The 27,456-nt window shown below is 42.8% G+C and overlaps 1 protein-coding gene across 5 annotated transcripts in view; it reads left to right on the top strand.

Moving 5' to 3' along the window:
- Window positions 1-13,432, top strand: part of CNOT4 (CCR4-NOT transcription complex subunit 4) — a 137,538-nt gene extending 124,106 nt beyond the window's left edge. For 3 of the 5 annotated variants that reach the window (XM_029234363.1, XM_029234362.1, XM_029234364.1), the window contains exons 11-12: window positions 11,232-11,444; window positions 12,129-13,432. In XM_029234363.1, coding sequence (XP_029090196.1) covers window positions 11,232-11,444; window positions 12,129-12,430 — 515 coding nt within the window. In that variant the 3' untranslated portion in view covers window positions 12,431-13,432. The remainder of the gene's footprint in view (window positions 1-11,231; window positions 11,445-12,128) is intronic. The other 2 variants (XM_029234367.1, XM_029234365.1) reach the window with 1 other exon arrangement.
- The last annotated feature ends 14,024 nt before the right edge of the window (window positions 13,433-27,456 follow it).

Genomic DNA, 27,456 nt, shown 5'->3' with positions numbered 1-27,456 from the left:
GTGATTTGCTCAATGTCATACCATTGCTAATTTAGACACTTTAATGTTACCTATTTAGAAGATCCATTACCCAATTGTTATATCAAATGATATAAGTGAAACCACTAAACCTTTTTTCATAGATGTGACTGGTTAGATCTCTTCCATCCTACACTTTGCTAATGAATTTTTAAAAATCTGAATGTATACATGTTAAATTTTATGTGTTTGGATTTGGTGTAGTTAGAGTGTATCCTGTTGTATATCACCATCTTACAAGTTTATCATATGAAAAACTTCATGATTATAAAGTGATACATAAATGTTATTAGTAACAGTAATAACATTTGTGTGAAGATTTTAAGAATTTTAATTTGAGAATAGGTATAATTTTAATTATTGATTCTGTCCTCTCTAGAATTAGTTTTCTGTTTGCATATTTAAATAAACTTTGTAGGTTTTGTTAAATATTATAAAAAGCATGGAGTCAAAGATAAGCCATGGACTATCTCAGGAACTTTCAGCCTAACACACAGTATCTTAAATTCTGTGACAGTTCATCTAAACACTGCTGTCATCCATGCTGTACTTTACTATCATATACCAAAAGGTTACCACTAGAAAACTTTCCAAAAACTGCTGAATTCAACATCTATTGTAGTTATGACAATCCTAGAAAGCCTGTCCAAAGGATAAATTACTTTGATATGGTTGGTTCTTTATGGAAATGCATTTTGGCTTTCATTGAGCACTCTATTCCATTTGTTTTATGGGATTGATGTGTCAGTGGGTTGGAAGTGGAGTTTAGCTGCAAAGTTTTTGAGTTTGGGCAGGCAGTAGAAGAAGAAAGGAAATGGACCATAGCATTTAGAAGGAGGACATTTCCAGCAGAAAACAATTGTCAGTAGAAGCTGCCTCCATGACTGCTGTTCCACCTCAAAGTTGAACTTCCTGTGTATTTCATTTGGAAAGGAGCTGAGGTTTTAGCCAAAATGCTACATATTATTTCTCACAAAAAATGCCTGCAAACGTAAGCAGTAGAGCAGTGCTTGCTAAACCTATCATATTCATTTCTAAAGAAATCCAGCTTCTAATCTGTTTCCGAATTTTCCCAAGAACTCATTTTATATTAATTATGTAGCTTCTAGAGTCTGCCTTTTCTTCCTTTCCCGGCACTTCTCTTTCTTTTTTTCTTGGCTGCGTCGGGTCTTCATTGCTGTGCATGGGCTTTTTCTAGTTGCGGTGAGCAGGCTTCTCATTGTGGTGGCTTCTCTTGTTGCACAGCACAGGATCTAGGCACGCGGGCTCAGTAGTTGTGGCATGTGGGCCCTAGAGCGCTCAGGCTTCAGTAGTTGTGGCACAGGGGCTTAGGTGCTCCGCGGCATGTGGGATCTTCCAGGACCAGGGATCGTACCCGTGTCCCCTGCAATGGCAGGTGGATCCTTAACCACTGCACCACCAGGGAAGTCCCGGAACTTCTCTTAACAGTGGTTTTGTGATGACATCTGTGAGGATTAACACCCTGGAATAGAATCCATTTTGCACCTGGAAATTTTAAACCTATTTAAATTGAATAGATGTTCTTTTACTGTCTTTGCATCTCTTCTGACTTACAGTTCTCTCTCCACATTGCTTAATCTGTCCTTTCTGGTTTGAGGATCATGCTGTTTTATAAAGAAGATGGAAGGAAGCAAAATGAAGATGGAACTACATAGTTCTGGCTTTTCTCAGGACTTAGCATTATGACAGGCTGAGCAGTGGCTTTTCCTAATTTTCTCCTTTTCCAAACTTAGCTTTTTTTTGCCTTCAGCATTTTTCACAAGCTTCAGATCATTATGGATTCTGATTTTAATCCTCAAGGATTATGATACTCTTATCTACAGGTAGGTTACATAACTCTATCCAGCTTTTCTAAGCTTTCTTTTCACATCTTATCCCATGAGATTCTCTCTGCACAAGAACTGGTTTCTTTAGATTTCACCCCAATTTCTTTTCCTTATTAGAATTATTTATTGCATAGTCAGAATGTTCGTATTTTAGCATCCTCTGTGGCCTATGAATCACTGTCTCCTGTAACCAGGGGACCATCCTGACCTACCCTTCCTTTTTTTTTTTTTAAACCTTCTTTGGAAAGATGTTTTCTCAAAAAAACCTGGAAGCAAATGTTCAGGGCTGTTCATTTAGGAAACATTAAATACCTCTTGAGGTTCAGGTTCAGTAACTATTCACTATATACATAGAGGATTAAATCAAGGCCCTTTCCTGGAGGAGCTCACAGTCTAGGCAAAAGAACTAATATATAAACTGGTGAATGCAATACACTGTGGTGATTGCAAAAGTAGCCAGGATGCCAGCCATCCAAGAACTCAATCTAGTTAGTCTCATTCCTTGCTTCTTAAAGTCCTAAAATTATGTCACATACTCTTAGGGCTTCTGTTTTTTAAAAAATAAATTTATTTATTTATTTGGCTGCATTGGGTCTTCACTGCTATGCGCGGGCTTTCTCTAGTTGCGGTGAGTGGGGTCTACTCTTCGTTGTGGCACGTGAGCTCATTGTGGAGCATGGGCTCTAGGCACGTGGGCTTCAGTAGTTGTGGCATGCGGACTCAGCAGCTGTGACTTGCGGGTTCCAGAGTGCAGGCTCAACAGTTGTGGCACATGGGCTTAGTTGCTCTGCAGCATGTGGGATCTTCTCAGACCATGACTCAAACCCGTGTCCCCTGCATTGGCAGGCGGATTCCCAACCACTGTGCCACCAGGGAAGTCCTTAGGGCTTCTATTATATTCACAATAGCCAGCCTGTTCTTTGTTGGTCAGAAGTCCAGAATAAAATTTTCCCTCCTTGTTTCCAACTTGGGAAAGAGGGGTGGTCAGGAGGTGAATTTTCTCAGGTTTATTTTCTTCTGGTAGATTTAGATCTCAGAGATGTCAGGGTGGTTGACATCCTCCATGTCTCTGCAGTTTTATAATTCAGTGAAATCATATTCTGGTGGATCTGTATATCTTCTCCTGGATGATAAGTTCCTTCAGTCGTCCTTGGATGTCCTCACGGGGCTTTTGTTCATAGTTCTCAGTTTTGTGCTCACCTAAATGCTTTCCTCCAAGCTTCCAATTTCAGATTTTATAGATTTCTTATAATGGATTTTTGTCACTCCCCATCATTTAGTTCTGTTTCTTGGTTCCATCTAATCCAGTTTATAATGCTTCTAAGAATGTATTTATCTTCATTAACTTTTAAGTTTTTTTCTTCATTTGATGTACAGCTTTATATATAGACTTTTTTCCATAGGTATTTTTTCCTGTTTTTTTTTTAATAGATTTTACTTCCTTAGATCCTTCATAAAGCAAACATCTAGATGTTTTCCTGGTTCTCATTAGATGGTCTGATTCTTCCCCCAAAACAAACATAGATCCTCGTAGGAACATTCTAGAAGAGAAAAGTACACATTGTGTAAAACACATCTACGTATATCGTGCAGTGTTCCTACTGTATTTTGTGATTAGCTGTTTCTCCTGCTCTCTCTGTACGGAATGGCGTTTCCCTTTTCCATATCAGCTTCTCTTCCCTTGAGCTTCTCCAGTCATCATTTATCCTGCATGCAGAATGGCAGAATTGTTCATTTTCTTCTTTGTGCCCCACAGGACTTTGTTCATACCAGAACAACACTTGGTGTAGTTGTTTAAATGTGTCTGACCTCCCCTTCTCTTGGCCCATGAGTCCTGCCAGGACACGGACTAGCTGGTAGTGTGCTCAGTGGTGAGAACAAACACTTTGGAGTCAGAATGGATATGATTACTGACTTCAGCACTTTTGAACTATATAACCTTTGGCAAATTCTTTAAACTACCAGAGTCTACTTAGTCTCCTCATTTGTAAAATGAAACTACTACTTACTTAGTTCATTGGGTTGTTGGTACTAAGGTAATCAAGTACATCAAGTGCATAGTGAGTGAATGAATAGTGTCTAGAGTAGAAAAGTGGATAGAATATAGCTAATAGGCCTGTTTACTATCCTGTACACATAATATTAGAATATCTTTTTTAAAAAGCATTCCTTATTTATTTTGGTGCATTGGATTTTAAAAATTATATTTGCTTGTGTTTTGGCATCTCAAGCAGTATTGAAAACAGCATTTTAGTGGCCTCTTTTTTCAGAGAGGCCTTTTGGGCCCCCAAATTTAGCTCATTCCTGCCGTCAGAAAGATTTGCATCTTTTTTGAGAGAACAGCTTGATTCGTAGCATTATACAGATGTGAAATAAATAGGCTTTTTGGGGGAAGGTGGTTTTTCAGCTCCTCTCAAGTTGGATCTTTGACTCAGCAGATATCTTGAAACACATCAAGTTTCTAAGACACTGAGCTGCATGCTCAAGTGTCTATAAAATAGCCTATTGCAGGCCTTTCATTAGAGTTGTGAGAGAAGATGTGAGTACACATAAAGGTGTACATACTGGATGTCACAGCGCAGTGTGTGCCACATGAGTGTGGTTCAGACCACAGTGCTGTCATCCAGAATGATCTGAGCGGAAGACTTGGACTTTTGGAAGATTGAGTAAAAATTAGTCAAAGAGATTGGGAAAGCATTCTAGACAAAGAGAAAGGCAGGAAGTAAAGACAGAGTCCAGAAAGCCTAAATCAAATTTAGCTAATCCTCAAGGCCTCTCTTTTCCTGTTTATGTCATTTCTACTTCTTTCTGCTAGTGGGAATAAAATTTGACTGTTTTTTGTTAATACATTGTTCAAGTTCTTCTGTTCTCAGAACTCTTTTTCATTGAGTTCTTAGAATTTTTCACATAGTTTAATCTCTACTTTCAGATCTATTAAATCCTTAAGATTTTGTGCCCCAGCAAATCTGCTCTGCAGTAGTGGTCTATCTTGCTTTTTATAATAAAGCATAATCTTAGAAATTTGAGGGTCAGTTCTTTTTAAGTAGAATAACATTTTTTCACAAACTGATTTTATAAATCTGTTTGAAAGAATTCATTCATATTTTAGTTAATAAGTTGAAATGATTTTTGTGACTGTCCTAAAGAACAACATGCCTATGTCATGAAGGCTGTAAGTTCTGATAGGAGAAATTTTGTGTGCTCTTTAAAGTTTGGTTTTGTATATAGGACAAGCATAATTCATTTATATTTGAGTTGCTTAGAGATATGTTGAAGTTTGAGAAAGTTTAGGCTTTCTTGAAATCATATACTGGTGGAGATGGACTCTGTCCCCAAACTCACAGGAATTAGTATCTAACAGGGCTGGGGGCAGAGTGGGGACTGTAGTGAGGGGTAGAGTGGCTGAGACAGGCTGTACTGTATGTCCTTCTAAAAATGCATGAATATTTGAGAGTCTAACTGGTAAGAACTAACCATAATGGGAACTAGATTTCTGATGGACCCCTTGTACCAAGAAAGATTTGTTTCACTAAGTAACCTACCTATTGGAAGTAGCCTCTGGCTTCGAACTGTAAAGGACAGCGGTGAAGAAAAGGAAGATAAATCTTGTGAGAAAAAAAGATCAGATTGAAGACTGAGGCTTTGGGAAGTAGCTATGAGATAAGGATTAAAAACGGATGAACAGAAGAAACTCTTTCAAGAATATTTTGTGACTGGAACGCTCAGTGACTACTTCCCAGTTGGCGGAGACTGCTACCAGAAATATATAATAACTTGAAATAAGAGGTCTCTGGTCCTAGGGACTGCAGTCGGGAATGGAGTAGCCTAAGGATCAGGGCCGAATACGTGAGCCAGTTGTCCCTGCCCAAACATGAAAGTGGACAAATTGGTGGATTTGTGACTGTAGTTACATCTAGCTAGTTTAATTAATAAGGCCTATGTGTTTATAATAAAAAGACCATGTGGAGGGGGTACCAAAAAGAAGGTAGAGGCAAAATTCCAAGCGGAGACAGAATCCCGACCTGGTGGTGTAAACTGTATTAGAGGAAACAAAAACTTGGAATAGCCTTTTGTTTTAGGGTTCCCCCTTAAGTGTGCTTTATTTCACCATGTTGTCATTATACATAGATCTTCTGTCTTCCCTCTTAGCAGATCTTGTTTTTCAAATGGAATCTTATTGCTACCCTAAAATGGAAATAGATGAAATCAGGAGGTGGGAAGGATGTGTTGTCCTACTACCCTGTCCCCCTTCCTCCCCAGTGGCTCCTGAGGTGGTTTTGCAGTCCGTGAAACCAATTTGAAAATTGTTCTTTTAGGTGAAGATTTTATGCAAGCCAGAAAAACTCATTGGCTTGTCAGCAGTGACAATTTATCACAAGGAGCAGATTTTCCACAGTCTTGTTCTCTGTAGCAAAGTTTTACATTTTATAACAATATATTGCAGTTAATCTGAGGAAATCCACTTGGCCGCTGTAATGTGTGCTCTTGCCTAAGCCATTCGTCTTTTCCTGCTTTATGATTTTCTGTGAAAGGCCTGATGTCAGACACAGCTTCATTTTATTTTGTAATATAATCATTGCTTATAAAGTGTGTATGTGTATTTCCTAGTAAGTAGTAAGACTAGTTTAGTGTTATGTAAAAATACCAAAGATAGTTTTAACCTGTCGTGGGGTTATCAGGCTCAGGGCGTCTACGAATTTTAACTCCATGAACTTAACTCCATGAATGAAAGACTGCAACTCTTGTTCACCCACCATCACATTTCCACACGTGTGCCTAACTAGCCTCTCTTTTTACTAAACTTTTATAGCCTTTATTAATCATGTACAACCCCATGACATTTCTTCTGTTGATTTTTCAGGTTGTGGTTATTGAGTTTTTCCCATATTTGCATTGTCTCACCATCTAGACTTTAAGCTCCTTGAAAACAGGAGTCATGGCTTAAGGGCTTTGTCCTCCTTAGGCACTGTAGGCATTCAGTAAATAGTTGCTTTGACTTTTATCTTGGCAGCTTTAACACATACATTTTTTGTTGTTGCCACTGTTGCTAAAATCTAGACTTGTCAGCTGCTTTGTGAGCGATGATTGGCTTGTTACAGACTGGGTGTTAGGCTACCAGCAAACTGGCAGAATTTTAACCATAATTTCTTCTTTAATAAAATGTGTTCTGTGCTAGGTAAACTGCAGTATACTGGTACTTCTTACACAATGAAATATGAGAGTGTGGTATATGGCATCTTGAAAGTACTTTAAATTCTGTCTTTGAGTTCTACTCTGAAAAATAAAACTACTACAAACAACTTCACCTGCTCTCCTGCCCTCAAATTATTTAGAACCGAAAACAGTGGTTTTGTACATATTTGGAAATTATAAATTAAAATTAATTTTTTAACATCATAAAACATTTAAACATATTAGCAATCCTTTAAAAATATACAATCCTTCCCTAATGTATTACACTACTACTAATTAAATACTTTAAAAATAAAATTAGTATCATTTAGTATAAAGTATGTTCAGTGACTTGATTTTCATTGTAGTTTGCTTATGGAAAGTTTAAAGGGCTTTCTATGTCTTTGTCTTTGTACTGTGTTGGTGGTGAGAAGGCTTGTTAGTTAGATTGACTACACAGTACCTCTGTGAGAATATCGGGTATTATCCCTCCATTGCTAGGAGGAGACTGTTGTTGCCAGAGCCAGTTCCTGGCAAGTGAGAAATCTTCTTAGCTTGGCTTTTTGGAAACTACTATCTATTCATTATTGAGTATTAGAAAAAAATTGTTAGGCGCCTGTCAAGTAATAAATGGTCTTCAAATTGCTTTCCCTTCTCTTATTTTATCCTTACGAGAGAAGAAAGCAGATGTTATTCTTACTTATGAAGCATACTAAGAGACTTACTTACATGCTCAAGGTTATATTAATTACGGTTGCCTTATACAGCCCATCTGCAATTTTCAGCCCAGTGTTTTCTCCATTAGACCTATCGACTTGTACATAGTGAATCGTATGCCAGTGTGAAGTCCTATATAAATAAAGGGAAATGAAGTTGCATCAGGTTGCATCCAGGTGTCCTGTCCTGGTACTATTTAAAAGAAAATGTGTATTCGAGTGGAATTATTTAGAGCCCTGGAAACAAAGGAATCAGCTTCCTTTGTGTCAGTGGTTATCAGCCAGGGATGATTTTGCGCCCGCCCCCCCAGTAGCCATTTGGCAATGTCGAGACATTTTTCATTGTCAGAATTGGGGGTGGGGGGTAGTTGTGCGCACACTGCGGGCATCCAGCGGTGCTGCTAAACATCCTACCGTGCACAGAACAGCCCCCTCACGACGAGGAGTGAATTATGTAGTCCAAAATGTCAGTAGTGCTGAGGTTAATCAACCCTGCTGTATGTATTGCAAGGAATGGAATTACCAGAAGCCCTCTCAGCCAAAACAAATTTGGGTCAGAGGTGGGGTGGGAGGGTGGGCAGGGAGGTAGAGGAGGTGATTTCAAGTGTGGCTGTTGAAATTTTCATGGGGTTAGGATTTATCTGATTTCCTTTTTCTTGCCCCTTCCTTGTGCCAACACTTGGCATAGCAGTAGTAGAGAAAACAGTGAAGAAAACTTCTTTTCTTCTTGTAAACTACTTAGAATAGTGGTCCCATTCCCAGAGCTAATGCGTCAGTCCAATTCCTAGTGACACTCACAACTCCACTATAAACCAATCCTCCATGCTATCAGGCTCCCAAGATGTCTAGGCATATGACTTTGTTTTTGGCAAGATTGTGAGAATTATAAACTAGCTAATTTATTCCCCAAGGTATCTTATAATCTTAGTTCACCTGGGAGGATCTAAGTTTCTCACTGTTTCTATATCATGTGCCATCTGTGAATGTCTTTGGCTAACATACTCTTGCTTGATTTCATTAGCCTAAAACCAGAGAAACAAATATCTGTTTTTTAAATAGATGTTATTTTTTTAGAGCAGTGTTAAGTTCACAGCAAAATTGAGTGGAGAGTACAGAGAGTTCCCATATATCCCCTGCCTGTGAACAAATGTCTTTCGATTTTATTGTAATATTGATTTTCAGATAAACTTTATATAAATGCAAATGTTATTCTGTTAATGCAAAGTTCTTTAGTTCCAGTTCTCACTAACTGTAAAGCAAAAGTAAGGAGAAAATGGGTTTTACTAAGTTACAGGTTTTTTTCTTTTTCCCTGTGCAGTGAAAGAGGGAACCTCAAATCATCCGCATAGGCTTCTTACTGACTTTGGCTACCTAAAGTTCAAGAGCATTAATCTTCCTTAAAATTTTCCCATGTAGTTGTACATCACCTTTTTATATCAGGGAGATTTTATTTCCCTCCTGTGAAGTTTTCCTTGTTTAGAGTTCAGTTTTTGGTTAATTGAAAACAAGTTAAGTTATTCAGTCTGACAGTGTGACTACTTTAAAGGTTAGAATGTAGCCACCGAACCTTCCTGTAATTGGGGGTATTCTAGGACTTTATTAGTGTCATCTTGTTAATGCCTCATGCAGCTGGAGTGGACTAGGGGGTGGGGGGAATTGATGATTGTGTTGTTGATTAGAATTTTTCTCCCCTGGCTGCAAATTCCAGTTTGTTCCTCTAGTGAAATATTTCTCCTACTAGTCATGGCTGATGGACATACTATAATGTTTCCGTGTTTCTTTTTTGCTTCCTTTTCATCATGGGTCTCACAAGCCCCTGGGATTTGCCTTAAACATTTAACCTATTAAAAAGCCAGTTAATTGTCTATACAAATATAAAGTAAATAGTCTATATAAGAGTGAGAGCTCGGTGTTACTAAAAAAAAAAAACAACTCAGGTTCTGGGTTTCAGGTCTTGATGGTACAAGTCATGTGACATGTGCAAATTATTCTAGAGTCTATTTCTTTATCTGTTAAATGCACACTATTCCCCCTGCTCTGCCTACCTCACAACATGAGGATCAAATGAAATAATAATGGACTATAAGAGTGCTTTGTGAATTGTACAACACAATGCAAATGTCAGATAGGATGCAAATAGAAGGGTAAGCTTCAGGAAACTACACTGATTGTGAATTGGAATTCGGTTTGAAGAATTTATTTTCCTTTCTATTGACTAGTCTGTAGTGTAGATTGTCTTTTCTTCATCTAAGTAAATTCAGAGATGACTTTTGTTGCATTTGGTTGTAGTTTTTTGTCTTTTTATAAATAACATCAATAGGGTCAAAAGCTTCACTTGCTGAAATGTTATAATTTGGCATAGGTTAGTGATTGGTGTAAAGGAAACATTATAAAAGGAAAACTCTGAATTCACCAAATAGCATAGACTGTACCTGATCAAATATCGTTGTCATCGCCGTCATCATCATATCATCATCAGTGGTGATTGCTCATCAATTCTGTAGAACCAGAAATAATTTTCTATGCTCTTCTCAAAAACCACAGTTGGTAGTTTGACCTACCGTCCTATTTTCAATAAAGCAGTTATTCTAAGTAGTAGTTACAGTTTACGCTTCCCCTCCCCTCCCCCCAGCCAATTAGTTATATACCATGTGGATTCTGGATGGCAGTAGATCAAGTGAGTTTAGTCACAATTTATGAAAGCCTTTTTATCTTGTTAGTATTTTATCATATTTGATGCTGTTTGTAAATAGAACCAGAGAACTAACTGTAGTACTCCAGGACTTGTGTTTTAAATGATGGGTAGAACTGTAAGAATAGAGTGGGCAGACTGCTGGAAATGATTCCATCTAAAAGGTAGATTCGCCCTTGTCTCCTTGGCCTTTGTGACTAATGGAAAAATACTCTTTTCAAATTCAAAAGCCTATTCATTACTTCCTTTCTCCTCTGAAATACATGATCAGTTTTATAATCAGGAAGAACGTAATTATTTTTCTTTTTCTATTGTCTTATGTTTATTCTTCATAAAATGACTTTTCTTTCATTTAATGGGCTCAGAATACACTCCTGTATTGAACTTTACAGCCTTGCTTTTTTTTATAGCGTAAATCAGCTCAGCTGGCTAAATGCCCCACTAACTGAAACTTTATAATGTAGCTGGAACTAAATTGTGCTCTGGAGCATTGAGTCTTTAAACTGGATTATTGACTTACAAGTGAAAATGGTAAAGAGTCTGTAAGAAGGACAAGGATCCCTCTCCTGATCCTTGAGCAATTTTTTCCTCACTTATTTCAGGGGCTCTGAGCTCATGAGCAAAATCCTAACCAAGTTTATCTTGCTAGGAAAACCCATTTTAAATGCTCAATAAAGAAAGAATAATTCTTCTCCCGCTTAACCACTAAAGAACAACATATGTTTCTAACGTCAGCTTTTTATTTTTTTTTTTTATCTTTCATTTTTTTGTTGGTAAATCTCCCAGACAACAGCAGTTCTGTAGAGAGTTTAAATATGAAGGAATGGCAGGACGGGCTAAGGGCACTTCTACCCAACATTAACATCAACTTTGGTGGACTGCCCAATTCTTCTTCCCCCTCCAACGCCAGCCACAGTGCACCAACGTCCAACACTGCCACCACCGACAGCCCGAGTTGGGACAGCCCTGGCAGCTGGACAGACCCAGCCATCATCACAGGTAACTTTCTCACTCCTTCAGCTCCACTGACTGCCATCAGTTTGGTTTTTAGCACAGATTAACTAAAAACAAGAGGTCTCTTCAACGTAATCTTCCCAAAGCCACAAGTGTGTGGTAGCTTGTTTCATTCTCCGGGGTCACGTAGCCTCAGTTAACTCTGTTGGCCTAGCTGTGTAACAAGGCATTTCGTACCTAGGTTGCTTCTTTTGGTGTAAGTAGGTGCTAACATCTGACAGAACGTGTGTATTTTGTAGGGTCTCAAAGTACAAAAGGATCTGACGTATCCTCTCAAAGGAACATACTCCACTTTAAAAAATAAAGCTCTCTATTATAAGGCTATCTTGTTTATGTATCCCTATTAGAGAAGGAGAAGCACAATTGGGAAATAACATCATGCAATCCTGGGGACTCATTTTGGCAACTCTGCCTCTGTGACACTGGGGGATGATGTCTGTATAGTTGAAGAGGAGGCATGGGTTTGTGTGACAATAAATCGTGGTCATTGTGGGTGGGGAATAAAAGGAACATAAGATTGAGAAGGTATTATTTGGAAGGAGTTTAAAATTGTAATTCTTTGTTTCTTTTTGGAGAAACTAAGCGCCTTAAAATTTTTTGTTTGATGAAATTCTTATGCTTTCTGCACAAACTCACCATTTTCCTTCTTGTTTTCTTTTCTCTCCTTAGGTATTCCAGCATCTTCAGGAAACAGTTTAGACTCTCTTCAAGATGACAATCCTCCACACTGGCTAAAATCCCTTCAGGCCCTCACAGAGATGGATGGCCCCAATGCTGCTCCATCACAAACCCACCACAGCGCCCCCTTCAGCACACAGATCCCTTTGCACAGAGCCAGTTGGAATCCCTACCCTCCTCCTTCAAATCCTTCCAGCTTTCACTCGCCACCCCCAGGCTTTCAGACAGCCTTCAGACCCCCCAGCAAAACCCCCACAGATTTGTTACAGAGTTCAACACTGGACCGCCATTAGGGAAAGAGGAGAATTCATTAGAAAATGCAGGATTTGTCCCACCCTGTTTTCGCCCTCTCAGCCGACCCACAGCTCCCTTCTCATCTCTTATGTTCTGAAGAATCCAGTTCCTGATCAGTTTTGTTTCTCCCTACCCCCAGATGCAATGCGATCGCAGGGTCATTACCATCTTTTTTTTTATTGTAAAAGTTTCTGTTGATCCAGCATTTGAGTGACACTGTTGACTGTTTTCTAAAAATGCCTTTTTAAGGAGGAAAGAAAAGAAATCAAAGGGCAGTCTCGATACTTAGAAAATTACTGCTTGTCTGTTGCGCATAATAATGACATAATCTGCTTAGCAGAAAATGATGATTAATTTATAGGGAAGGTGAAGTAAATGCATTATCAACTGCAGAAGTTTGAAAACCAGGCTGATTGAAATGAGATGGCTAAATGCATGGGGGAAAGCAGTGGTCCTGGCATCCATCTTGTATTCGACTTATCACTATTGCAGGGAAAATGCTTTTAATTTAATTTTTAATTCTTTTGGCAAGTTGATAGAGAGGACTCGATTGTGTTGTTAAGCAAAAGAATTTATCGGAAGTTGATGGAGAGACAAATTGATCTGCGGTAGTAACTGGCCTGTTGCTAAAGAGTTTAAGGAGGGGAGAAGTGATTTTTTAAAGGAGAAAAAATTTTGGCTTTAGATTTAAAGTAAATTCAAATGTTTTAAAGAAAAAAAGTATTCACAGATTTAATACCTATGCATAATATAAGTGCTGAAATATAAGTGATTTCTTCAATCTTTCTCCTCTGTCAGAATCTTTTTTTCTTTTTACCTTAAATTCACCTGACTAAGGGCACTCTGAGATAGCGCTGCTCTGGGGCCATCTGATCACCATCAGGAGCAAATCTCTGACGACCTCGCCTGCAGCTTTTACTTAACCCTGTGGTTTCTGGACATTTGTGCAGTATTGAAAAGACAGGAGAAAAGAAAACAGAAACCTGGTTATAACCTAATGCTAAAACTAAAAAAAGGAAATGTACCTCTTTCTTCAGAATTAAAACTAAAATCTTAAATAAAACAGAAAACTTGATGATGACCCTTGGGTTCTTGTTTTTGTTTTTCCATTTTATTGCATGTGAATTTGAAACATTTTGTGGTGACAGTCGTCAGGTGTTTCCATTGATTTTGCATCTTCAGCAATAGGGAGGATGGGTTAGAAGAAGAAATCAGAAAAAAAATTCATTTTACTGTCGGTCGTTGCCATTTTTGAAGGTCAGCCCATCTTATCCTCAAGAATTCCTCTTCCGGTGGCTTTCAGTAGAAGATGCTTCTTTGTGCTGTTGTGTTGTGCAGACCAGAGCTTCCCAACTCAGAAGCTTCTCAGCTTCCCAACTGAGAAGCCTCATGGGCCACGAAGGAGCAGATAGGCTGGGTTGTGCTGAGATGTTGGTTGTCTCGGGGAGACCTGGCAGCCCCAGCAGTCAGGGTGCCGTACAATTAGCAGCACGTGTGAGTGCCGCGACGGGAAAGAGATCAGGAAACACTGATAGAGGAAACCCACAGAGAAATCTTTCGTGACCAACCATTCATTCTAGGGAGTACCTAATGATGGAGAGATGGTCACACCACTAACCAAAAGAGGGTACAAGGTTGCTAGGAATCTGTATGATTTGGGTTACATTCAGAAGTGCAAAGCTGGAGTTGGCATATTTCCAGCTACATCCATTAAGGGGATCTTTGTAAGATGAACTAAGTAGATCTTTTAAATTTTACATTCTGTGCTTTCAGATTGATTTTCTCCTTTTTACATTTACTCTGTACTTCAATTTGCTACCAAAAACAAATTTTTAACATAGTTTTTGAAAAATGTAAAGCAGATTGTCTCAAATAAATGTCTCTATAGGCTAGGCTTTCTCTGGTCTGTAGGCTTTGCTTCAGTCACCTGAATCTTCACATTGTACTGGAAAGTGGTGGCCCAACACACAAGCAATATCAGGTAGTAGTGAATTGTAATCAAGGCTTTGGGGGATTGTAGGGGGCGGTTTGGATATTCCTGACATCGGTATATCAACAAAAATGTGAAGGGAGGGAAATTCTGTTTTTCATGGCTGTGCTGTGATTGTGTGTATGTTTAATGAATCATACAGAAGACTTTATAAAATATGTAAATATCATTCACAGAATAATAAAACAATAAAAATCAGTGTGCCTACCACCCAAGTTAAAAATAGAACCTATAATATCTTGAAAGACCTCCTATCTGTCCCTTTCCAATTTTATTTCCTTTTCTTTCCTTACCATCCACAAATCACCATTATCTTGATTTCTGTGCTGATCTTTCTTTAGAGTTTTGCCACTTACATATGTACCCCTGGATAATGCATTGCTTTGTTTTAAAAAGCTAAGTAGCAAATCAAAACTTAGCTGTGTAAGTGAAGGGCAGTATTGTCACTATCAGATCAAGCCTTTTAGGAGAAGATAAATTGAACAGATTCTTTAGGTCATAGTTTGGCTTTAGTTTCTCTGATAATTTATAAAAGCCAATTCTGGGGAAGACAGTGTGCAAGGTCATGAATGAATCCTGGAAAAGAGGGTCCAGTGCAGTCAGGGCATCCAACAGGGCTGTTGTGAGCCCGATCCTGGATGTCTGGCAGAGTGGTCTGCTCTCTGTTTCCTGTGTCTAAGCTCTCCGTGGCTTCCCTCAGCCCTCTGGAGTTGATCAAAGCCCAACCCGTGGGAGTGGGGTGGTTTAAAATAAGCGTCAGCTGATCAGTTCACCAGGGTGTGGAGGGGAGAACAGAAATTTCATTAGGTTTGGTCAAAATCAGATAAGTACAGAAAAGAACCTGGACCAAACTGATCTAGGCAGTCTGCTGGTATTAACAGCAGTGGGAATCTTGGTACTGACAACCCTCAATGTCTGTCTCGGCTCACAGTACTCAGATCTGGTGCACTGCTGACATTCCTAGTATTTCCTTTCACCTCTCTCCTTTCTTGGGTCTACTTTCCCCTGTATTTCTATATGCCATTTCTTAGTCTTTTTTTTTTTTTTCTTCTTCTCTAATTTTGTTGAAGTGCATCCTCCAGTAACTTCTTGAGAAATGCATGTGGGAAATAAATATTTTAGTAATTTGCATATACAAAAATATTCTGTTTCAGTTGATAGTTTGGTGGACAGACGATTCTAAGTTGTAGATATTTTTTCCTTTAGAATTTTGAAGGCATTACTCTATTGTCTTCTTTCTTCCAGTATTGCTGTTAAAAAGAAATCCAAAGCCATGCTGATCCTTTATATGTAATCCTTTTGTCTCCCTCTCTGGAAGCCTGTAGAAATTGTTTTCTGTGTTCCTTGGTGTGGGTCTATTTTAATTCATTGTGCTGAACACAGTGGATACACACTAGGTTTGTAAAATCTGTTGGCTCATGTCCTTCAATTCTGGGAAATTTTCTTGACTTATTTCACCAGTGAATTTCTTGCAATTATTTTCACTGTTCTCCGTTTCTAAAAATCCCATTATTCTGGACTTTCTCCTATTCTTTTATCCAGTTTGCCATCTTTGTCTTTTGCTCTTCTTTCTAGGAAGTTTTATCTCAACTTTGTTTATATTTATAGTTTTATTCTCCTTGCATTGTTTCTATTTCTTCAAGTTGGTTTTATCTGTTTGTTTTGCTTTGATCTCTATCTTCTATATTAAGAGACTTCTCAGATCCCTGGTAGTCCTTGATACCTGCTCTTGAATAAGACTAAAAAGCTGATAGGAAGTTTTGTAAACATGAAGGCATGCCAACTTTGAACTTCACTGTTGGAAGATCTGGATGGGCTCTGTGCTGGGGAAGCCCTAATGTCAACGTCTTTGGGCTTTTTCACCTGGGCTGGTCAGATTCCATAGAGAAGAGTCTTATACTGGCCGGCCTAGAGGGTGAGGGTCTGACTGCCGGAGCTGTCGCGGTGGTCTCGGTATTCAGTATGAATATATTTACTTCATCACTGTTTTCAGTCCTTTTCTCTCCAGAGATTGTCTCCAAATATCTGCCCACTTAGGAGAAGTGGGGTTGCACTATGGTGTGGAGTTGGGGAATGAATTTAGGGAACTAACTCCTTAAAACAGCTTTCTCGGTAATCTTTATTTTAGCCCCACCCTGCAGATTTTATCCTTGGTTCTAGGGATACCTGGCACTGTCAGTTTATGTGCCCTTGAGGATTCTGTGGTGTGAATTGTGTTGCATCTCAGCTTTCCCCGCTGTTAGCTTGAAGCTTCCCAGATCAGCCAAGTGAAGCTCAACCCGCTGCTTTCTCGGTCACCGCATTTTGTTCTGTCGTCTGCTCTCAGGGTTTCCCTACTTTTTTCTTTATTCTAATTTTAAGTTAAGTATGTAGGTTTAAGCTACCACCTTAGTGCAGATTTGTGCTCTGGTTTTATAAGCTAATAGGCATAGTTTGTCAGGCAGTAGAGGGAACTTCTTGCTATTGACCTTGGTTTGAATAGCACCTGCCCACGTGTTTGTTTTGTTGAACTTGAAGTGGTTTCTCTCCTTTTAACATCGTCTTTTCCAATGAAGCTCTTTTGATTTACAATCAACAGTTTGTTTTCCAAAAGCTCATCATATAGGGTATTGTATTAATGGTTAAAATTTTAGTCGAGATGTTGAAGGCAACTTTTACTGCAGTCTTAGGCTAGGTTGCAAGTCAGATGGCTGTGGGTCATTTTCTAGGCTACATTGAGTTAGAGCAATTCCAGAAACTGCAGAGGAGGAAAAAATAGCCTATCCTTAACTCTATATGAATTGTATTTTGTGAACAGGTAATAAGTGTCAACAGTGTGTTTCCACTAGGTTTATGCTATGATGACCAATACAGAGCTGATCTCCACCAATGCTTGCCCAAATGTGAAGACATGGCATATACACTGCACTTGTTATTGGAGTTTTCTATCAAGTTTTTACCAACATCATTTGATTTAAGGTCCTTATTATATTTAGGGTGTGTAAACTTTCAAGAGCTGACAGCTTATGTACCTCAAACATAATCGTGAGACATATCCTTTGTCACATGTGGCTATTTCCGCTCAAGTGTTCTATCCAAGTGAAAGATGACCGAGGACATTAGCATGAATTCTTTAAAAAACCAAATACTTACTTCGTCACAAAAATCAGTACTTACTTCTTTGTGCTGAACGCATTATTAACATAGTCTAGACATAGCCTTTAGACACACAGGCAATTTCCTACCAGGAAGAGCCGCCTTTGAAAATTCATTTCTAAAATTGTTTCTGAACAAACTGATTTAAAGAAATGAGTACATGATTAGAAAAATATCCCTTTAAAGGGTAAGGTAACTGTTTCTATTGGTGGTACCCCAAATAATTTGGGAAAGAACATAAACATTGGCCCAAATGTTCAAGGCACATCTAATAAGAATTGGTCATTTTAAAGAATATATTCTGCATTTGATCCATCTCTGAGGGAAACCGGGTGTGTTAAGGAGCTGTTTGTAAGCGGAGTCCTTGCACTTCCTTCCACAGCTTCCCTTCAGAGTTGATGGAAGCAGGTGTATAAAACCAATAGAGGTTAATAGGCCATATAGAACTTTTTTTGTGTAGGCTGGGTGATTTTAAAACTCTAAGGCTCATAAATGACTCATAAGAGAATTTAAAGAAACAATGATCTATGGCTTTTTTGTTTTCAGCTTTCGTATTTGCAAAACTGAAATACAATTGATAAAATGCCTAAGGTCCAGAAGATTACATATAGTCCAGAAGATTTTTTTTTTAATGTTGTTTCAGTGGTGTAAATTCCTCAGCTTTTATCAGTCTCCGTAATATGCAAAAAGTAGGTAAACAGGCCCCCAAAAGTTGGGTTTTGTCCTGGGTCACAGATTTAATAGCAGAGCTAAAGCTAGTTGTTAACCATTCTCAGTTACATTTATCCATAACTTTGGTCATACTCTCTTTCTGTTCCAAAGCTCCAAGTGCTTTGCCACCTCTCTTGTTTACAAGAAATGACTAAGATCAGGGTGAGATGATTTGTTTCCCTCTTATTTTAGCTAAGTGGTGGTAGAAGAAAGGGTATGAAGAGATACTGCTTGCCCCAAATCATAGAGTGTGAGTCGAAGGTTAGTTGGGAAACAGAACCCTCAGGGACTTCTTGACTATCTTGTGCTTATACTGACTGTTGTTGACATTGAATGAGATCACCAAGTTAGCCAGGATCTTCTGGATTTTGTGCAGATAGGGAACAAGGGACAAGGTAATCGTCTTCAGATATTTGAAGGACAGTTATGTAGGAGAGGAAAAAGCATGAAGGACACAAGTGGGACTAAGATGTGAAAGGGAAATTTGAGTTTAATTTAGTCTAACATTTTTTCCAAACATCTGCTTTGGGCTGGGCATTATGCCAGGTGCTTCAGGAGGTACAAAGATAAGATGATTCCTACTCTCTTACTCTGAAAAAGTTTGGATAATCAACTCTAAAACTAAGACCGGATGTAAATGTCTGAAGTACAAAATGTCAAAGTAGCTCAGAGAAGTGAGAGCTTTGGATAAGCTGAGACTTGGGTGAGGGGACAGCCTGAGCAAAGAAAGCCCTCGTGATGAGCTTGCGTAGGGCGTATTTGGGGGTTGCATCTCAGTTTGGAAGGAACCTGGGTTTGTGCAGGGCACTTTTGAGAGAGAAGGCCTGAGGGTGTACTGGGCACTGCTTTTGTTGAAAATGGGCCACTGACAGTTTCTGTTTCAGGAGAGAGACATGATAGGATTGTGCTTTATAAACACACAGCACTAGGCGGGAATGGTGAAGATGGGAGAGACACTGAGGTGGGGTTCTTTAGGTTAATGAGAAACCCCAAGAACCTGGAGTTTGGCCTCAAAGGGACTGTTGATGACCCCCTGAAATTTTCTGCAAAATACTGTATGTGCATGTGTGTTTCATCAAAACATAAAAAAGCCCATGATGCAATAGAAGGTCTAGCTAGTAAACTAGAGAAATAGTCCAGGTGAATGTTACTGGTTGATAAGGGGGGTGGGAAAGAGAAGGGGAAATAATTCAAAAGATATTTCAGAATCTTGAATTTTTGCAAGTTACAGGTAAAGGATTTTTTTTTAAGGTATTTCAGAAATGTGTTTAGGTTTCTTCTAGATCCTCCACTGGACTTTAAGCTCTGAGAGCAGGGAACACATCTACCTGTTAACCATTCTAGTCCCAGCGCTTAGCAAAGGGCCTGGCATATTGTAGCCTCTCAATAAATGTTTACCTGAATGAGCGTGAAATGTAGTGTGCCTGTGGTTTTCAGCCAGATAACTGGAATAAATAACTGTATTGTGCTTAAAAGAACTGTGGACTCATGAAAAGGAAGTAGTTTAAAAAAGGAAGGCTATTCCTTTTTTTTTTTAAATAAATTTATTTATTTATTATTTTTGGCTGTGTTGTGTCTTCGTTGCTGCATGCTGGTTTTCTCTAGTTGTGGCGAGCGGGGGCTACTCTTTGATGCAGTGTGCGGGCTTCTCATTGTAGTGGCTTCTCTTGTTGCAGAGCACGGGCTCTAGGCGCGTGGGCTTCAGTAGTTGTGGCACGCAGGCTCAGTAGTTGTGGCTCGCAGGCTCTAGAGCGCAGGCTCAGTAGTTGTGGCCCATGGGCTTAGTTGCTCCATGACATGTGGGATCTTCCCAGACCAGAGATCGAACCCGTGTCTCCTGCATTGGCAGGCGGATTCTTAACCACTGCACCACCAGGGAAGTCCCTAAAAGGAAGGCGATTCTTATCGAATTTGTTGAGTTAGAGGTTTCACAGGTCATCCAGGTGGAGGTGTCCAGGAAATAATTGGAAATTTGGATGTGGAGCTTAGGAGAAAGGCTAAAAGTAAAAAAAATATATATATATATATATATATATATATATAGTTTTGGAGTGATCTTTACAGTGGAGAGAAGTGAGATAGAAATCTTGGGAAAAATAGAGCTTAGTGGTCTGACATGAAGGAGAACTGAGTATATGGTGTCGATGTAGGACCATTTCTAGGCAAGACTTATTCAAAATGGCATCCTGTATCAGGGTTTCATCAGGAAATCAGGGATGTTACAACCACTGGAAGGGCTGCGAGAGGAAAGATCAGGAGGACCTCGCTGGCTTTCAGGAGATCTGGAAACGCTGTGGCCCCAGGAAAGCCTTCGCCAAGGAGCTTTCCCTCAGCTGCCTGCAGCACCAACTTGGTGATTCTCAGGAGGGCTCTGGAAAGTAGCTACCAAAACCCCACGTTTGCCAGTGGCCACCCACCGCCCACAGCTGCCAATTCTAGGAGTTAGACTTCTTCTTTCTCACCTTACAAATTTTACTTTTTTAATTAATTAATTTATTTTTGTTGTGTTGCGTCTTCGTTTCTGTGCGAGGGCTTTCTCTAGTTGTGGCAAGCGGGGGCCACTCTTCATCGCGGTGCGCGGGCCTCTCACTATGGCGGCCTCTCACTATGGTGGCCTCTCTTGTTGTGGAGCACAGGCTCCAGACGCGCAGGCTCAGTAGTTGTGGCTCACGGGCCTAGTTGCTCCGCGGCATGTGGGATCCTCCCAGACCAGGGCTCGAACCCGTGTCCCCTGCATTAGCAGGCAGATTCTCAACCACTGTGCCACCAGGGAAGCCCACAAATTTCACTTTTGTGCCTCTTATCTGCAGGGTCTAACCTGGGATCCTGTTGGAGGGAACCTGAGAACTGTGATGTGGAAGGGAGGGTAGCAGGATGTAGGGTTGATGATTAATTGTCAGCAGACAAGCTAGCACCTGCGGTTTAGAGCATCTAAAATGGGTTATGTCACTTCCCTTCAAAACTCTCCAAAACCCCCCACCCCCAATACCTTCATAGTGAAGTTTAAGTTTTGCTAGTGTGGTACCCAGGGCCTTCTCCTGGACAGACAGTGATACTCTCTGTTTCATGTGACTGTCTGTCTGTTCCACACATTTCTGTTCTCTCAACCTGGAATGGAGAACACCAGTCTTATCCTCACCCTGGTAATCTCCTTGAAGACGTCTCTCAAATTTAGGTGGTCCTACTCCTGTTGTACCTTTTGTATGAAGAAGGGATGTTTTGTTTCTTTTTGTCCGCGTGTTCCCAGGGCTTAGCATACTGCCTGCCATCCTGTTTGAATAAATGAGGCAAGGAAGGAAACTTTGGGTGGTGGGGTACTAGTAAATTCTACAGGTAGGCGATCAGTAATGATCTTCCAAGAACTGGTTTTAATCCAGAGGAGGTACTGAAAGCCTGTGGCAGTAGGTTGAAGAATGAAGGATGAATAGGAATTAAAGGATTAGAGATAATATATGGCAAAGATGTTTGACGAAGAGATGGTGACAACACAATCTGAGAGGCAAAAGCAGAGTCAAGGCAGCTTCCTGCCCGCCCCCGCCCCGCCCCGCCCGTCCCCAGGAAACCGTAAGCCTGTTAGAAGTCAGAGAAGACAAAACTATTGGGAAAAGTAAATTTGAACAAGAATGCCAAATTGACTCAAGAGCACACGTGGAGGTTTACTCTTAGGAAGAGGGATACTTTTTCCTCCAAGATAGTAGCAAATAAGACAGAGGGTTTTGAGGTAAATACAAGAAATCTTAAGGGAATCCATAAACTCAGTATAATTAGGAGGCCAGAGGTAGAATCAGGATTTGGAGCTTAAGAACATACAAAATGTGCAACTAGCACTTTGGAAAATGTAGCAGGAAGGCAGGAGAATGCATAAAAAAAAAGTGGTAAACAAGTAGCAAGGGCCTAGTTGAGGTTAGCATATATCTGAAATAGACCCCATCAGAATAATTTGATGTCGCCCCAAAATACTTATCAGTCTTACAACAAAGAAAGGAAAGGAGGTGGTGGAGAGTACCAGGAGTTTTAATAAATAGACGTGGCAAAAAAATCCTGGGTTTGGGGCTTTGGGAGGGGTGAAGGTGTCAAAGTGCCCTCACCACCAGGTTTGGGCCCACAGAAGGCTGACAGTAGGGGGTGCTCTTGAACCATGCTTCAGTCTCCTGGGACAGGGCTTGGTGTTCATGAAGCTGTGCACACAAACTAAACAGCCTGTTCTCGGGGCAGAGTCATATGGGGGAATGCCACACCAACTCAGAAGTTGGACCTCTCTATGATCTCTAAAGGTTCTTCCAAAATTCAAGATTTTATCATTATTTGGGGATGGCTGTAGAAGTTGGCAATGTCCAGAATTCAAAATTAAGTGTGAGGGCTTCCCTGGTGGCGCAGTGGTTGAAAGTCCGCCTGCCGATGCAGGGGACATGGGTTCGTGCCCCGGTCCGGGAAGATCCCACATGCCGCGGAGCAGCTAAGCCCGTGAGCCATGGCCGCTGAGCCTGCGCGTCCGGAGCCTGTGCTCCGCAACGGGAGAGGCCACCACAATGAGAAGCCCGTGCACCGCAACAAAGAGCAGCCCCCGCTCGCCACAACTAGAGGGAGCCCGCGCGCCACAACTAGAGGGAGCCCGCGCGCAGCAACGAAGACCCAACGCAGCCAAAAATAAATAAATACAACTTTTAAAAAAAGAAGAAGAAGGACCTTTCTTTTGACACAGTGAAGCCTGCCGACACGGGCGGAGCTTGCAGCCAGCGTCTCGGGCTGGGGTCCTGTACTTTCCAGCCATCCTAGAAGAGGTCTGGATTGGGCCCCGCGGGGGATGGAGAAGCCAGGACAGATGGCCGTGAGGGAGCGACAGTTCCCATCTCCTGCCTCACTCATCGCAGAACCCGGAGGAATGCCTCCATCCAAGGCGGCCGGCATCTTGCTGCTGCTCCTTCCGGCTCTCCCGGGGATCCCAGGCTCAGGGGCCCTCGTGGAGGTGTGTCTTCCGAGGCCTGAGCAGCAGGGCGGGCCGCTTGGCCCCTGAAGCAGGTGGCTGCATGCCGGAGCTGCCGGTAGGGCCCCTGGTGCAGGCTCCATCAGGGGAGACTCTGGCCTGCCTCTTGGCCTGAGGAGACATCCCTGGCCCTGCGGAAAGCAGAAAGGAGGGAGAGAAAGAGACATGAGGGGCCCCGGACAGCATCGGCTGGGGCCTGCGGCAGGGTTGAGTGGGTGGCTCTCTGGCTTTGCGTCCGCCGCTCTGTAGACACAGGTGCTGCCTCTGCCCGTGGGGGAGTGTGAGCCTCCTTCCCTAGTCTTTGCTGCTGTAGGGGAGCGGCACTTTCTCCTGTGATGTGTCCCTTCACTGCTTTCTTCCTGCCTTTCCTCATAGATGGTAAAAGCCAACAAGGGCAGAGTCTGCTACCCATTCCAGCCATTTTCCAGTCACACACTCCCCCTCCCCACTACTACCATCACCACGGAGATATTTACCGTCTAATGAGAGGCATTGATTGGCTATAGGAGTGAGGTCTGTTCCTGCAGTCTCCCTGGTGGCAAGGCGAGCGAAGTCCATGTAGCCCGTCGTTGGGCATGAAGTGGGAGGAAGGGCATTTTCAGGGACAGGCTGTGGAGTGGGGCCTGCTGCTGGGCCCCCGCTCAAGGCCCAGGTGCCCGCTGAGAGCCCGGCTGCACAGGAGGAACCCGCGAGCATCCCGGGCAAGGCAGGAGGTGCTCCAGCAGGTGAAGCCCACCTCTGTGGGAGGCTGAGTGTGTACTGGGCCTCTGATGAGGAAAAGCTGGGCTGGAGGACTCTAAGGCACTGGCAGAAAAAATGGGGGCAAGAAACAAGTTTCTGGGTCCAGGGTCTGGACCACATTCAGCACCCTCATCCCGTCACTCCCCAGCCTGAAGCAACAATTCCAAACTGGTGATGGGGCCTCAGTGCGACCCGGACCGCCCCTTTGGTGGGCTGCTCAGGCCTCCAGGCCCAGAGATCAGGGTGTGATCCATCTGAGAAAGTACCTCTGAAAACCGCAGTTATCGGGGTGAAAAAGCTATCAGGGTAAAGGGCAGGAAGGTGACTCTGTGTCCCCAGGCCAACCTCGTCCATCAGCCCCACGTGCCTCCTCCCATGTAGGGCCGCCTCCCTGGGTGGAAAGAAGTGGACTGGTCCTGGGAGAGGCACTTGGAGCCAGGCGTGGCTTCGTGGGCTTCCCTCGAGGCAGCAGAGTTCACATGTCAGGCCCTTCCGGCACCTTCCAGTCAGCTTGCCTTTCCTCCCACCCTGGGATGTCAGCACCACGGACAGGACTCAAGCCCAGTCCTGGGAAGGTGAGATCTGTTCAGGATTCAGGCCAAGCAGAAGGCAGGCCAGTTCCCGTCTCCAGGAAGGAGAGAGATGGTGATGATTCCTCCACTGGGTGTCACTGCTCCCCTCGTTCTCTATCACTCAGGCTCTGGCAGACCGCAAGGTGATAAAGCGAAGGAGGCCCCAAGTAGGGAACAGGGAAGGAATTGTCTGGGTCAGTCCAGAGAACGCTGGCTGGGAACGCAGTGGTGGGTTTTAGTCTTCGAGTGCTGCTTACCAGCGACCCCACTTGCCCTCAGTGGTAAAACTAGGGTCGGGGACACTCCCTGCTGGCACTCTGCTTGCAGCAGTTCCCTGCAGCCACGATGCCCCCAGCTCTACTGTCTTCCTATCATACCTACCACATCCTCTGCAAAATCTGAACAGGGAGACGGGCATGAGCAAGGAGGAGTGTGGGAGACCTTGTTCCCCTGCTTCCTCGGGGCCATCCACCCACAGGGTCAGCACAGGCGAAGACAGCGGAGCCAGCCAGGTGAGCGCCCACGACCGAGGCACTCACTGCCCCGTGGAAGCCATCCTCAGAGGGCTCAGGAGTTCCATGAGAGCTGAGGGTCCTGGTGTGTCCCCCTTGCGTGGAGAGAGTTCACAGTGTGCTGGTGTGCTGCGTGCTCACCCTCTGGAACTCCAGACTGCACCACTGTCCCCAGGGACAGGTCAGCACAGTGCAGCCTGTTAGCTGACGCCCCATTCAGCATCAGAGCCCAGAGAGTGGCCTGAGCCTGCCTTGATGATGTCCGAGCTGAAAGGAGAAGGGCAGCGGCCTGGGTCCTAGGGGTCCTTAGAGAGACTCCGAGGAGCTGCCGGAATTAAGAGAACTGATGCCAAAGAGAGCAGCCCTCCAGTCCCGCAGAAAACATATTTCGGGGCAGAAAACCCCACAGGCATTTCTATCACAGAACATCCCAAATGATCTCCGTGAAGTCACTCGACAGTTCCCACCGTCCCCAAGTTGGTATATGGATCTGTTTCATCTTCCATTGGGCATCCTAGAGTTGAGTGAAGCAATTCCCTTATCTCTATGCCAGGAAACAATTATGGAAGAAAGTGTGTTATCAAGTGTAAAATCAACCAAAGTGCCATCCGCTGGAACCATGACATGGTTTCGCCCCACAGAACCATCCTGTGAATGGCAACGGGGGCCGCTTCAAGGGGATGCGGGGGGCGATGACAGAGAGGGCAGGCGTGTAACCTCTGCGCCTTCAGCACCAGCCCCTCCGGTTCTCCCGCAGCATCCCTCCCAGCCCAGCCTCCTTTACGAAGCCCTCCCTGACCGAACAAGATCCTGCACAAATGCAACCCTCCCCGCAGGACGTTTTTCTTTGTTCCCTCCCAAAACCATTTTGTTGGATTCGAATCATCTCCTTTGTTCTCTAAAGGGCTAAGTGCCCCATCTGGGTTCCCAGAGCGGTCATTGGTCTGGGAACACATTCTAAACTAATTATTGGAGGCATGGTGACAGTTCGGGGGGCCAGGCTGGTCACTTTTCAGTGTTGGGGAGCAGGGTGCTGTGTTGCATTAAAACAACTAACTTTGGGTTCAGGAAATAACGGGGTCAGGGCTTCACTAAGGGGAAGGATACCTTGTGAGGGCTGGTGGTTGCCATTTCTGAGACAGGAGGGAAGGTAAGACCTGAGCGACAGGTCCATCAGGAGGCTCTTATTACAAGGGCTGTCCTGGCCTGGGTCTAGGTTTATTCAAATGCTTCTGTCATGACTTGATCATTTTATGCCAAGACTATTACACTGTACTTCGGATTCGCCAGCTTCTGAGCCTCCACATACACTTATAGAGTGTATATTTTAAGCCTAAAAAAATTTTTTTTCCGCCACGCAGCATGTGGGATCTTAGTTTCCCGACCAGGGACTGAACCCACGTCCCCTGCAGTGGAAGCGCAGAGTCCTAACCACTGGACCGCCATGGAAGTCCCTGAGCCTAAAATATAACATGTCTGCCCCAAACAGCCACCACTGAACCTACCATTACGGTGCCTTTTGATTTCTACCTGGCCTGCTCCACCATTTCAAGTTTATCATTCTTCCCCTGCCCCCATCCTCCAAACACACACCCACAGCACCCACCAGAGCCCTCTGGTCAGTGAGGGTGTCCTGGCCACTGCAGTCACTTTTACAAGACTGTCTTAGAAGAAGTATGCTTGACCTGGTGGCCCAGGGCCTCTTAGACCCCTTCTGGGGACTTCTGAGCCTACCCCCCAAATTCTTCTGAGTGTCAGCCCAGCGAGTGGAGTTGCTCAGGAAACTCATTCACATCCCCTGCAGCAACCGGAGCAACTTTTGGACTTTCCCAGGACACAAGACACAGGGCAGGTAAAGGTCCAGCCCTTTCATGATCCTGGGAAAGAAAAAACCCCAAACCAAAACCAGACAGTATCAGGAGAAGTGTGTGTAGACTTATACAGGTGTGCGCAAGTTTCCTGCAAAGAAAATTCTGTGAGACACGGAACTGACTAGACCTCTGAGCTCAGCGTTGGGGGACTCACTCCTCAGTCGCCCTGACAGAACGGCCCCCTCCCACCCCCCCTCCTGTTTATAGTTCTCAGAGCTGTTAACGCAATCCCTTAATATCTTCCTTCTCCACAAATCCAAGTCGCTAAGCCTGATTGTGCTGCTTTTTTTTCTTTTCTTTTTCCTTTTCCTGCAGGATCTTAGTTCCCTGACCTGAGACTGAACCCACGCCCTCGGCAGTAAGAACACCGCCAGGGAATTCCCTGTGCCTCTGCTTTGATAGCAACTGTATCCGCCCCCCCACTTCGCAGTTCTCTACACGCCTTGCTCCAGCCCAGAGCAGATCTGAGGGAGGGAAGGAGACAGACATCAGCAAGGACTGACCTTTGC

The sequence above is a fragment of the Monodon monoceros genome, unplaced genomic scaffold, assembly GCF_005190385.1.
Source record: "Monodon monoceros isolate NGI ecotype Baffin Bay Population unplaced genomic scaffold, NGI_Narwhal_1 Super_Scaffold_2, whole genome shotgun sequence".
NCBI lineage: Eukaryota > Metazoa > Chordata > Mammalia > Artiodactyla > Monodontidae > Monodon > Monodon monoceros.
The sequence above is the reverse complement of the archived record's forward strand: the minus strand, read 5'-3'. Positions and strand labels throughout refer to the sequence as shown.